General features: G+C 37.7%; 1 protein-coding gene across 4 annotated transcripts in view; it reads left to right on the top strand.

Annotated features, from left to right (window-relative positions):
- Positions 1–13,129, top strand: part of LOC121653343 (interferon-induced protein 44-like) — a 21,136-nt gene continuing 8,007 nt past the window's right edge. The window contains exons 1-8 of one of the 4 annotated variants that reach the window (XM_042006755.1): positions 1–206; positions 2,364–2,909; positions 3,301–3,349; positions 3,642–3,837; positions 3,914–4,066; positions 4,159–4,330; positions 7,211–7,311; positions 7,426–8,443. In XM_042006755.1, the coding sequence (XP_041862689.1) occupies positions 2,429–2,909; positions 3,301–3,349; positions 3,642–3,837; positions 3,914–4,066; positions 4,159–4,330; positions 7,211–7,311; positions 7,426–7,620 (1,347 nt within the window). In that variant the 5' untranslated portion in view covers positions 1–206; positions 2,364–2,428 and the 3' untranslated portion in view covers positions 7,621–8,443. Of the gene's footprint in view, positions 207–1,575; positions 1,785–2,363; positions 2,910–3,300; positions 3,350–3,641; positions 3,838–3,913; positions 4,067–4,158; positions 4,331–7,210; positions 7,312–7,425; positions 8,444–13,129 lie in introns of those variants that run through there. The other 3 variants (XM_042006756.1, XM_042006758.1, XM_042006757.1) reach the window with 3 other exon arrangements.

Here is a 13,129-nt window from a genome sequence, read left to right on the forward strand (position 1 = left end):
TTGCTCAATATGCTCAAAAGTGTGTGGTTCAGCCGAGAGCGGTCGTGCTAGCACTTTTTTTCAGTTTTGTGTTCTCCAGATAACAGATTATTCAGTTGCGAGGGGGCTGGAGCTGTTTCTTGTCCATCACAGAACCAACACAAAAAGACAAACATTCAAGCAGACTCACTACTAGCGAGAATTTAGAGACTCAAATCAGCCTAAAGGTAAGGTAAGACCGAAGTTATTATGGAGGAGCATGTTTAAACACAACCATTGTCGAATTTGATTTAACGAAAAAATATTTTAGTATCGATTTGTATAGGGTGACCATGTGGTATATGAGTATGATGGAGTGGCCTACTTCACACTGATCTTCTGACATTTTTACTGAGTTTATATTATCTAGTCTACATAAAACCCTACGACGGAGTTTTAGGGCCATATTAAGATAAATATTTTTTTTCACATGCTTCTAGAATAAAGTCGTAATTTTACGAGAAAAAAAGGTTGTAATATTGCGAGATAAAAGTAATATTTTAGCCAATTCTTTTAGAAGAGGCACGTTGTTAAAATGAGGGCGGCAGAGCATTTCGTGAAGTTGTAGGCTACTTCAGCACAAGTTTCACATACCAGGAGATAATATTTTGGGACATCATCACCACATTATCATTAGTATCAGGACTTTGAAAATAATCTGCAAAAAATTTATCTATTCAGAAAATAAGCAGGTGGACTTAGAGAAAATCGTTGCTTTTGTGGAGAGGAAAATGGCTGGAACTGGTACTATTACTTCATCCTAGTAAAAGTACGACTTTATTCTCGTAATATTCCGACTTTTTTCTCGTAAAATGACACTTTTATTCTAATAATACGGCTTTATTCTGGAAGCCCGTGAAAAAATATTTTTCTCAATGTGGCCCTAATCCTCCGTCGTATAAAACAAATAACTTATGTATGTATGTATGTATTCATTCATTCATTCATTCATTCATTTATGAATGACTAAAATTAATCGGGCATTTAGTCCATGAATCACCTCCAAGACAAACATGGGGATTTTTTTCTGTAGTTTATCTGTGAATTTACATTTACGTTTCTGTATTTTCTAGCTTTACTAGATACTAGACACTCAGATAAAAACTCACGAACAACTTTGTCGTATAGTGGCCAAAAAATGATGCACACCACCGTGAACTGTAAACCGTTTACTTCCAGCTCTTGTGACACGTTTTCTCAACGACATGCTGACAGCTTACTCTGACAGAGAACTCGTCTTCTGCGGAAGTAATACAACAACAACAGAGCAAGTTCGCCCTCTATGGGTTACTCCAACTTACAACATTGACATTAATTCTCAGTATATCACAAACTTCTTCTCCAGACCGTCAAGGCCATCAGTCTAAAACACGAACCTGGTCTTGATCTGTGTTAAACTGCGGAGTAAGAGAGGGAGCTGAAACCTCTCACCCTCCACTGGTGCAAAACCCATCCGAGACTATATGAGAAGTGAGACTCACGCACACTTTCTCCGCAGCACAAAGTTATGATGCGTTTGAGTTGTCTTGTAATTCCCAGCGGTGATATCTTTGCCAGGTAACTGTCCTCTGAGTCCTGCGGCTCCCTCCTCTCCCCTCCCTCTCCTGTTGCTCCTTGTCAGAGAGTGGATAACACAAATTCGATGTGAACATATTTAAGCTGAGATAGCGCAAAATCCCGGACGATTTTGAAATTCCGGCCGGTGTCTGTCGTGCCGTGAAAAGCACCCCATCTCAAGGAGCAGTAACAGCATCTCGCCTGTAGATGTGAGTATTCACTATCACCCTTAAGAACTTACCACAGTATGAACTGCAGGCTGGACAGCTTTGTCCTCGCTGCATCTGTCCATGTGTCCAGGGTGGACAGGTTTGTCCTTGCTGCATCTGTCCAGGTTGGACAGGATTGTCCTTGCTGGACTGTGTGCATCTTAAAATTAGTGTTTAATTAGTCAAAGTTCATTTTGTTTTAAATAAAATCTTATTAAAAACACTAAAAATGATTAACTCATCATGGCGCCTCGGTTTAATTTAATTAAATGTGTGGGTCAAGCCTTTAATTTCCAACTAACTAAACTAGCTACTAGCTTAACCTAGAGAGACATCTGATATACCCTTCAGACTTTGGTGGTAAACATTGTCAAATCATTTTAAACTTATCCCAGTAAAACCTTTATTTATTCTATTAATTTCAAGTTGACAAAATAGTTTAATCGCACTAAACATGAGATTCATTCTCGTCATCAGTTACAACAGTGAAAATTGAATGCTAATAACACTCAGTCAACTCTTCACTTTATTTGCATATTTTTCTCGCTTTTTTTTTTTTTTTGTGCTTTTTGGTTTTAGACTCCCTAGTGTGAAAACATCAAGGATTCATTCATTATCTTCCAGAAGCTCATATCAGCAGACCAATGTCTACTCTGAATTCCAAGCTAACCAGGAGTCAGCAGAAAACAATCTGCTCTCAGCTGGGAACTGTCAGATTGAAGCTTCTGTATAAGGCCAGCATCCATGGTTTCACTGGTGCTGCCTTCCACCAACAGTGTGACAACAACTACCCCACTGTGTCTGTGGGCTACAACTCCTCTGGTTATGTGTTTGGAGGCTACACCAGACAAGCTTTTAATCAGTCTGGACAGTTTGTGAATGACGACCAGGCTTTTCTTTTCTCCCTCAGTGGAGAAAATATCCACAAATATCCAGTCACCAGTGCTCCATATGCTGTCAAAATGATCAGCAACTCAGGCCCTCACTTTGGAGAAGCATTGGTTCTTGTCCATGGAAGCAAACAAGTGGTCTACAGCAATCCAGGAAATTATTATAACTTTACTGCTGCAGAAATGCATGGAAATGATCTGAATCTGACAGAGTGTGAAGTCTACCAGGTGGAACGTAAGTTTTCTTTAAATGTTTGCATTTTATTGTGACAACGTTTATCAGAATGATCTGATAATGTCCTGATCTGTGCGTCCTTACAAACAGCAGTCCACTTGAATTTGATACCACCATTTATTGTTCATATACTAATAAAAAAGTGAATTGCACTTGAAAAAATGTTTGGTCTTACTTTAAAGCAAAACAAATTAGATGTCAATAATTCTCTTTTTTTGAATTCAAAACTCCTAAGGAGAGAAACAGGGAAGAGTTTTAAATTTCTCTTTGAAGCTGCTGTTTGTAGGATTTGTTGTTTGTTTGACTTGTGATGAGTCATGTCTACCAGAAAAAGGTTGTGCATATTTATTTAGTCAAGACTGCTGAATAAATTATTTTTGATCTTCAACAGAAACCACCGAACTTGAGAAGCCATGGAGGACTGTAATCTGGGAAACTGAGTGAGATGCTTTGACACTCCTTCACACCACAGATCTAACATTTATTACTTTTATATAATGTACGGTTTAACTAATTGATTACAGTTTGAAGATCTTAAAATTGTGTTTAACTATTTGGATGTTAAAAAAAGCTAATAAGCTGCAATAACATGCACACTGTTATAATTCAACAGACATAATTTTGGATATTCTTAATACTATAGACAGCACACCTCAGCTGACTGTGGAGAAAATATTCTGTAATCATAAAGAAACTATCAGCCTCTTTAAAGTTACCTATATCTTTGTATAGGAAGAAGAAGGATCTGATGGAGAGCATCATGACCTACAAGCCCACCATCAGTTCTGTGGCACAGGCTCGAGTTTTACTCATTGGACCAGTTGGAGCTGGAAAGTCCAGCTTCTTCAACTCCATCAACTCTGTGTTCAGAGGCCACGTCACCAGCCAGGCCATATCTGGATGCTCCACCACCAGCCTCACCACACAGGTGAGTCTTTAATCTCAAAATAAACATCCTGCGTTAGGTTGTTTTTCTGGATTTATCAATTTCTTCTGCCCAACAGTTTCGCACCTACTCTTTGAAAGCTGGACGGCAAGGCAAACCTCTGCCCATCATCTTGTGTGATACCATGGGTCTGGAGGAAAGTAAGGGGGCGGGGCTTGATATAGATGACATCAGTAATATTCTTAAAGGTCACCTGCCTGATTGTTACCAGGTAAAACATTTATTTACATAAAAGATGAAAACGTAGACTTGTTTGTGGTTAACTCAAACAGTCCTGCTTGTTTTTCTTAAATGTGGATTCAGTTCAACCCCTCTGCTGCTCTGCATTCGGACGCTCATGGTTACCGCAGGTCTCCAACTCTCAAAGACAAGATCCACTGTGTAGTTTATGTCATAGATGCTTGCAAGATCTCCATCATGTCTACAAAGCTGGAAGAAAAGCTGGATGCTATTCGAAGAAAGGTCAACGTGATGGGTTAGTAAACTGGAACTCTGTTTAGTTGAATAAGGTTCAGATGTGGCTAGTTTTCTCTTTATAAGTTCATCTGACTTGCAAGAAAACTAGGGCTGTCAAATGATTAAAATTTTTAATCGGTTTAATCAGCTTTCAAATTAATTAATCATGATTGATCACAACACACAACTATGCCTGATATTAACAGAAAGAGAAATGACAGTACACACACACAAACACACATATACATATATTTATACCATGGTCTGGGTGAACACTCGATTCTGATTGGTTGTAGGGTGTCCATTAAAAAGTGATAATGGACACCTATAAAAGAAGTTCCGGTCAAATAGCCTTATCGTTGTAAATTATTGCGCTGACTAAATGCTTTGCTTCCGCGAAGTCTTATATATATATATATATATATAGAGAGAGAGACATTGTGTTGATGGACATATATATATATATATATATATATATATATATATATATATATTTATACATATATATATAGACATTGCGGTGATGCACAAACAGTAGAGGAAAGCCATTGTGGTTGACATCGCAATACCAAGCGATTGCAACATCACGAAAAAGGAACATGAGATACTGGAGAAATACCAAGGCCTGAAATAAGGACTTGAAAAGGCCTGGAAAGTGAAGGCAACAGTGATTCCCGTGGTCATCGTAGCACTCGGGGCAGTAACCCCCAAACTGGAAGAGTGGCTACAGCAGATCCCAGGACAAACCTCAGACATCTCGGTCCAAAAGAGTGCAGTCCTAGAAACAGCAAAGATACTGTGCAGAACCCTAAAGCTCCCAGGCCTCTGGTAGAGGACCCGAGCTTGGATGGATGAGAGACCGCCCACGGAGGGTGAGGGGAGAATTGTTATATATACATATATATATATATATATATATATATATATATATATATATATATATATAAATTAGGGCTGGGCGATGAATCGATAAAATCGATAAATCAAATTTTCCATTTCTGGAGATTTATTTTTATGAAAATCGGAATTTTTTTCCGTTGTTAGTTAACAGCAGATTTAGCTCTCCCTCCACACCAGAACGTTGTTTGTCTGACAGATTTTCATTAAAGTGACCGTCCACTCACGCCTGGGATTTAGCTGTGCGTATAACTACAGTGAGAAATGCTGCTCTCTATGAGATGCAGAAGTCAACTTTAGCCTACAAACCCTAGTTAAGAGACAACCTTCATCAGGGGAATTATTTCTGCAGTGGATCCTGTATGATAAGGATCCAGATGGAAAGAGATCACGGATGCATTGTGTCGCATATTTCTATATAAGATATGAAATCGTTTATATGGTGGAAAAGCTATGACATTATATGCTTTATTTTTGCTAGCATTCATCTATATAAACAAATAATAAGTTTATTTATGTTTTGTAAAAGAAAAGAAAAAAAATTGATTAAAATCGGAAATCGGATTTGGTTATAAAAAATCAGAGATTTTATTTTTAGGCCATATCGCCCAGCCCTAATATATATATATATATATATATATATATATTTATATAAATTACATACATACATACATACATACATACATATATCAGGGCTGTCATATTATTACAAATTAATCACAGCTTACAAGTTGTTCATGATTTATCACCATGACTGAAATTTGCCCATTTTTACTGTATTGTATGAACACAACGAGCCAATAATTACAAATATTTATAATTAATGAATCTTTCCTTGGGTAAACATCAGTTGTCCAAGGGTCAGTAAATTCAGCATGTAATGTACTTTTATATGTTGTTCTAAATCATCTCTACCATGTTCTAGATCATAATTCAGAATTAATATATCATCATCTTACCAACCGTCTCCATGGTGATAATTTCATAAAACCAGCAGATGTTACGACTAAAGTTAAACAGCCAACATTGATAAAGAAACTCTGATAAAACTGATGATCTGGATAAAAACACGGTTTTCCTTTTATCATTGAAGTGTGAGTGTTTGTGCAGCAGTGATAAAATTCCTGCAGTTGCATCACCCAAAGTAAATAACTGTTGATAAAATAGATTATTGGCTATTTGTTTTAAAAGTTTTTCTTCACTTTTTTACATTAGATAATCAGTTTAGTTGTATTAATCAGTTCAATATTTCATAAAATCAAGACCTAAAAAAAGGTGTCATTTGTGCCCCTCCTTTTTCTGGTCAGTGACCCTGGCCCCCCATCAGAACTTTTCTGGACCCACCCCTGTATTGCTGATTTATAAACCCTGTCTACCACAAGTCAACTACTGTGTTAGAGAAGGTCCTGCAAAAACAATACTTTGGGGTAAATATGTGATGGTGTGAACCATGAACTACTAGTTTCCTCCTTCTCAGCTGAATGATAAACAAAGGCAACAAGAGAGAAAAGCTGATCAGCTGATCAACTGATCACCGGCAGCTGTCACGATTCACAGAACAACAGGAGATGGAGAGGAGGACTCATGCTTCACTGCAGACACAGAAAAGACCAGAGAGACTCTAGACAAGCTATGTTTGTGCACCAAGCAGGAAAAGTAAAAAAAGTACAGGTGTGGAACCCTTTAAATGCGAAAAATGTGGTTAATACACCCCCATCCTCCACGGAGGCAACTCCTTGGTGTTCTTCTTATTCTCAAATCCATCAGCAGGCTTATGTCTAGACACCTCCATGTCCCACCATCATAACAGAGAAATGATGATTTATCGCGCTTGTTATGCCATGTATGCGTTAAATGCGTTATAGCTTTTAATTCAGTTCGTTACATTAATTAGTTGTTGCTGTTAACACATTATTTTTTGACAGCCCTAAAAAAAATGCAACAAATTGCAGTGAAAATGAACCTCAGCAGTTTGGAAATGTTGTCTCTTCTTTTCCTCTAGGAATCCCTCAGCTGGTTCTGCTCACTAAAGTAGACGAAGCCTGTCCTTTGGTGGGAGAAGATGTGACAAACATCTACAGGAGTGGCTACATTAAGGACATAGTGAGGACTGTTAATATTTTACACACAATTTACTAGTAGATGTGACTTTAAAGTAGGCCAAAGTATTTACTAATATAATTTGAGTCATTATGTCTTCTCCATCGTGTGATTCAGATGCAAGAGGTCAGTGCTCGGCTCGGTGTGCCATTGTCTTGCATTGTTCCAGTGAAGAACTACAGCGAAGAACTGGAGCTGGACATCAACTGTGACATCTTGCTGCTCAGTGCTGTCATCCAGATGTTTCGATTTGTTGATAATTACTTTGATGAAATAAATGACAGACTGAGCAACATTGAAACCAAAGAGTAGGAATATGTAATAAGACATTCCTATCAAGTATCTTCAGGACAGCTCAACTTTTTACTAGTAAAAGTAGAAAAAAAACCCTGCATGTTTTGACCTAGATGGCTACTTCTTTCTAATCCTCAGTCACATAAGAAAAACATCTAAATCCTTATCATACTACTTATGTTTTAATGTTTAAAATTATTAATATTAAAACTTACATTATGTAATGTGGGATTTTATCTGTAACTGCCATCACGGCATCTTTAGGACTGTAGTTTGCTTAGTTAAGTATAATTTCTATAGAATCCTGATGATATAGGCCTTTCACATATTTACAAGCTGTTTACCAATTCTAGTTTGTAGCTAGAAAATAGTTGTATGTGAGATGTTTGTTACTAAAATGTACAATATTTTTCTAAGGATTTAAACGTTTTATGTGCATTTCATTTATCAAAATTATTCAGAGTAAAATTTTAAAACATTTTATTAGCATGAGTGGTTTGAGCTGCATGATGACACTTCTCAGAGACATGTTTTGTTTTAATTTGTGTGTATGAATAATGCTGCAGTCACCATTTATACTTAAAACAGCTTTATAAAGTTTGTCTATTTGTCCATTTGACATTTTATTTTATGGAATGTACATTTATCCTGTAATTCAATTTATGTCTGTTACAATCAAAATCCAGCAGAGCAGAAAAATGCTACAAGGATTTAGATTTACTGTTTTAGAATAAAATCTCTATTGTTGAAGTAGTTTTGAACAGTGTTGTGCCTTTGATCAAATCTCAAAGAGCATGAAAACAGAAGAACTGTAGTTTATTAATGCAGCTGGGACAGTAGCTGTACAGGCAGGGCTCAAATTACACTTGAGCTTTCGGGGGAACCTTATTTTCAGATGTGCACTGCGACTTCACGCGTCACATGCATGTGCATTTACATTGGTGCACGTAGCAAAATATAATTACTATTAAAAGAATGACTGTATGCAGCTTGTTTAATCAAAAACAGCTGGTTGTGTGGACGCTCACAGCACACAACGGACAAACAATGCTGCTGTCCATGGTGCTGAAGGAAACAGAATGGATCATCTGCACCGTTTGGAAGATTTTTAGGGCTCAGTCTCAGCTGAATCTCTTTATGGGAGCTCCTTTGCCTTTCAGCAGTGTACAGGGAAACGGTGTTGGAAGTCAGTCCAACTGAGGAGCAGACGCACCGTGTAACAGGACTGTGGTGTTACAACAAAGTGTAAACTACACAACACACATCTGACTCAATGTCTGCTTTTGCATCACTGAAATGAACGGAGTTAGAATGGATTATAAATATGTAGCTGTGATCCATTTTAAAAAATGACTTAAAGCAAAACATTTAAAATAGTGTTTAAAATATAAATGTCTTGTTAGTGCACATAACAGACTGGGAGTTTGCTCTCTCCAACTTGGCCACAGTTAACATTGAACTGGTTGTACAACTTTTGCAGAACTGAAAGTTGCCCCTTTTTCTAATTGAGCTGAAAAGAATATTCAACAAACTTTTCTAAAAGATGAAACTACAGTTGCTGTGAGGTTGGTACAGATGGTTGGGAGCACATAGGAAGACCATGGAGAGGAGCAGAGCGGAGGCTTTTATGGCACAGCTGATGCTCTCAGACAATTTAAACAGTCAGATGGCTTTTCTGTCTTCAGCCAGCCGCTTCAGTCATCAAAAGAAAAGGCAGTCATGTGAAGAAAAAAACATTTCAACTCCAACTACTTGAATTACAGTGCAGAACACACCTGTACAAACATACATTCAGACACAGACACATTAAGTACATATAAGTTCGGTCTGAGTCCAAAGGCTGATTGTAGTGTCAACCAGAGTGGAGAATATAACAGGACAGCTGGTACCTACACTGAAGCTTTTAAACATGGTGTTAACGTGCATTTTCACTCATTTAAAGCAAACCTTTTGGCAAAAAAAATCACTGAGTCCTTCAAGTTTAACAAACCACAACCTGATGAAGAAGAAATGTTAGAAGTTCTGAGATTTTCTTTTAACTGTTTTTTAAAATGTTTTCTATTGTTTTTAAAGCTTTCACGACATCAAGTATACACTAAAATGATTGCCACTGGACATAGGGAGGACCCCAGGGCCAACATGCATACTGCTGGATAAAGAGTTTAAAAGAAAAAAAGACACATAGCAACTGAGGTGTTGGCACTGTCATGCAGATGACCTCAGGATCTTTTGGCATTGATTGAGCTGTGCTGCAACCTTATCTTCCTTGCTAATGTTAGGGGATAATAGATATTTATCTAAGGATATTGTGCCTTTGTAACAGATATTTATTAGTTTGGGTGTCATATACATTGTTTTATATACAGTCTGACACAATATGTTTGTAAATAAGTCTGTAAAAGAGACAAAATCTGACTGTGTGAAAAAAAACAAGCTTTGATGTCTAATCTGGATGAAAATATTTGCTGTAAGATGGATACTTTATATTCTAAAACCCATCTCTCTTTTTAAATACCTAAACAATTAATTATCTCAAGATCAATTACTTAAAATACAAAACTTAAATACAAAATAACATCTTCCATGAAAATGAAATACATTCATAATCTGTGGAGAAACAAATCAAATCTCAGCTAAAACACTTTCAAAAACAAAATGGCCACTTGTTTTTTATGATTAATTGTATTGTGAGCATTATCATTGAACATTATCACTGATCATTATTACTGAACAAGAAGCAACAAAAAAAATGAATAAATAAATAAATAAAATAAAATCAGAACCATTCGAAAAATAAATTAGGTAGGCTCAGAAACAAAAGATAGGACCTCACATGGTTTATTGTATCATGTGAAATAATTACATTTTAAAAGGTAGAACTTTGTGTAATAAGATATCAAGAAGTGGTAAAGGTGCACTATTGCTGAGTCAAGCTCTTGCAATCTCATTAACAATTACTGGCACTTGCTTAGCCTTTTTCACCAAGAGTCCAACGTGGAGCTTTCTCCCTGAAAAAATCACTTATCAAGTCCTTGAAGTCCAGCTTTCTATTCTATCCAACTGTTCTATTATATAGTATCTCCAATTATGTAATGTTATGTGTAATAGCATCACAATCATTATTTCTGGTGGCCTCCCACTATTTTGTTTTACTTAAAGTTGCTTTCAGTGATTTCACCAAAAATGTCAAGGGAAATTGATTTGACTACCAATACTCCACATCATTGTCTCCCTCATGTAGCAACACATGCAAGTCTAATTTATCTCTAAATCAGTAGACTCACAGCTTAGGCTGTTTTTAAAGGGTGTGGTTATGAGGATGTTCAACAGAGCCACAGTCTCAGAAAAGGTCTCCTGGACGCTGTACCTGAGAAGAACCTGGTACTGTGCAAATGCACCACAGCAGCCGTTAAATTAAGCGTTCTCATAGATGAGACAGTTCTGTCTTCAACTTTGCCTTGTTTAGCATGGCATATGTTGTCACAGTGGCATCCAGAGCCTCGCCAGAAAATGTATGGCAGTGCTGCTCAAACATCTCTGCCTGTAGCACTGTGATATTCACATGGTGGTCATTGAAGGAAAAGCGGTCTTTAACATGAGCCAGGATGGTGTCGCAGGTCTCCTTAGACATCCTCTGCTTCGCTCTTTCTCCCAAGGCCCTTCTTGGTCTGGTGGTCCCTGCTGCCACTTGCTGCTGCTGTTGAAATGAGTCCCTGAATGCAAGCGGACCAACAAAGTTTGTTAGTACAAAAAAGTAAGATATGCTAATTCTAATATGCCTGATAGAATTTAGAAATGTAAAGAAAATGTTCATGTCAAAACACAAATATAGCTTTACTTCATTCATATCCAGTCACTGACCACTACATTAGGTACAACTCTGCAATCTATTTCAAACCAGTACAACAGTTCTGCTATAAATTCTATTTTAATGGAGTGAACATTTGTACGGTTAATTGATATTGTCAGGTAGGTGATAACTTGCTTTATGTTTATTATTTAGGGTGTTGATGTACATTATTGCATTATCTTGAAAAGTGCCTAATATGTTGTCCACTTCATTAATAAATGTGAGGATAAAATATTTGAACACTGATAAATATCACCCTAATACACCACTATCACCCACCAATTAATTGTCATCTTCCTGACAATATGAACAAAAACTGAAAATGTATATTTTTGCAAAAGCAGAATATATGGAACAACCGCTTTATTGGATTGAATTAAGTTGTACAGGTGTACCTAATGGAGTGGCTGGTGACTATATTTACTTATGACAGGGCTCAGTATTGAAAAGAATTTAAAATTATTTTATCATACATTATTGACTGTATACTGCTTGTGAAGCTCTGGAAGGCATGTCTGATGAAGACTGCATCAATGTCTTTCTTCTGCAGCTGCTGGTACAGCATGTCGACATGAGGCATTATCTGATGAAAAACTGAACGTCCTCATCCTGCAGCATCCTCAGGAAATCAGATGCCTCCCTCACTGTGACCTTGTCAAATGAAGCTGATGTCATGATGAATTCAAAACACTGCATCAGGTCATCTAGGTTCACGTAGACAGTATTGACAGCTCTGTTGTTGAAGTTCCATCTCGTGGGTGACGCTCTTGGAAGCCTTCGTACAACAATCTGGTCCAGTATGCTGGTCCATTTGAGTGGCTGGGTAAAAAATACTGGCAATGCCTCTAAGATCAGAAAAGAAAACTCTCACTACTGGGATGTTAGAAGTAGCCTGCTGCATAATCAAATTCCGCCTGCTCTCCCCTCATCAAATTGGTACCATTGTATGTTTGGGAAATGAGTTTCTCACTGTCACTGTCCGAAAAAAGATCACTCAGTCTGTCCAAAAGAGCGGCAGCAATGGAATCGGACGTTGCATCCATTATAGGGAGAAACTCAAAGAGACGCTCCTTTACCTCATGATGAGCATCAATGTACTGCAATACAAGCACCAGTTAAGTTTGTGTTGACATGTCGGTCGTCTCATCCACTTGGATGGCCACAAATGTAGCAGATTTGACCTCCTCCGTTATTTACGGGCTCTGATGACAGCTAGCATGCACTCCAAGAGCTCATTCTGCATGGTCTTTGACTTACCCTTGAAAACTGTGGCCCTTTTGAGGTGCTCCTCAAATACCTCGTCTAATGATGCCACCAAGTCAACAAGGCCATGGAAAATGCCAGGGTTGTTGGACCACTCATTTTGATCTTTCTCTCTTAAGGCTAACTCAAACACTCTGTAAAACTTTACACAATCGATGAGCTGGTCAAGGATGTGTCAGTTCTTGCTCACCTCACAATTGTGACGACGCACTACTAGTCTCTCTTCCAAGTGCCTGACAATGTTCACTCATCTAAACGTTGAAAATTTTAAAAAACTGTCTATGTGGGTCTTAGACGACTCGTTTTTCTTCACATTTTCAGATAGATGGTGCATATCAGGGACTCCTGTATTTGTCCATGCTATGGTGTCTGCCATGGCACCATCAGGGTGGAACAGCACACAGGAGAAGCAGA

The sequence above is a fragment of the Melanotaenia boesemani genome, chromosome 14 (genome assembly GCF_017639745.1).
Source record: "Melanotaenia boesemani isolate fMelBoe1 chromosome 14, fMelBoe1.pri, whole genome shotgun sequence".
Lineage (NCBI taxonomy): Eukaryota > Metazoa > Chordata > Actinopteri > Atheriniformes > Melanotaeniidae > Melanotaenia > Melanotaenia boesemani.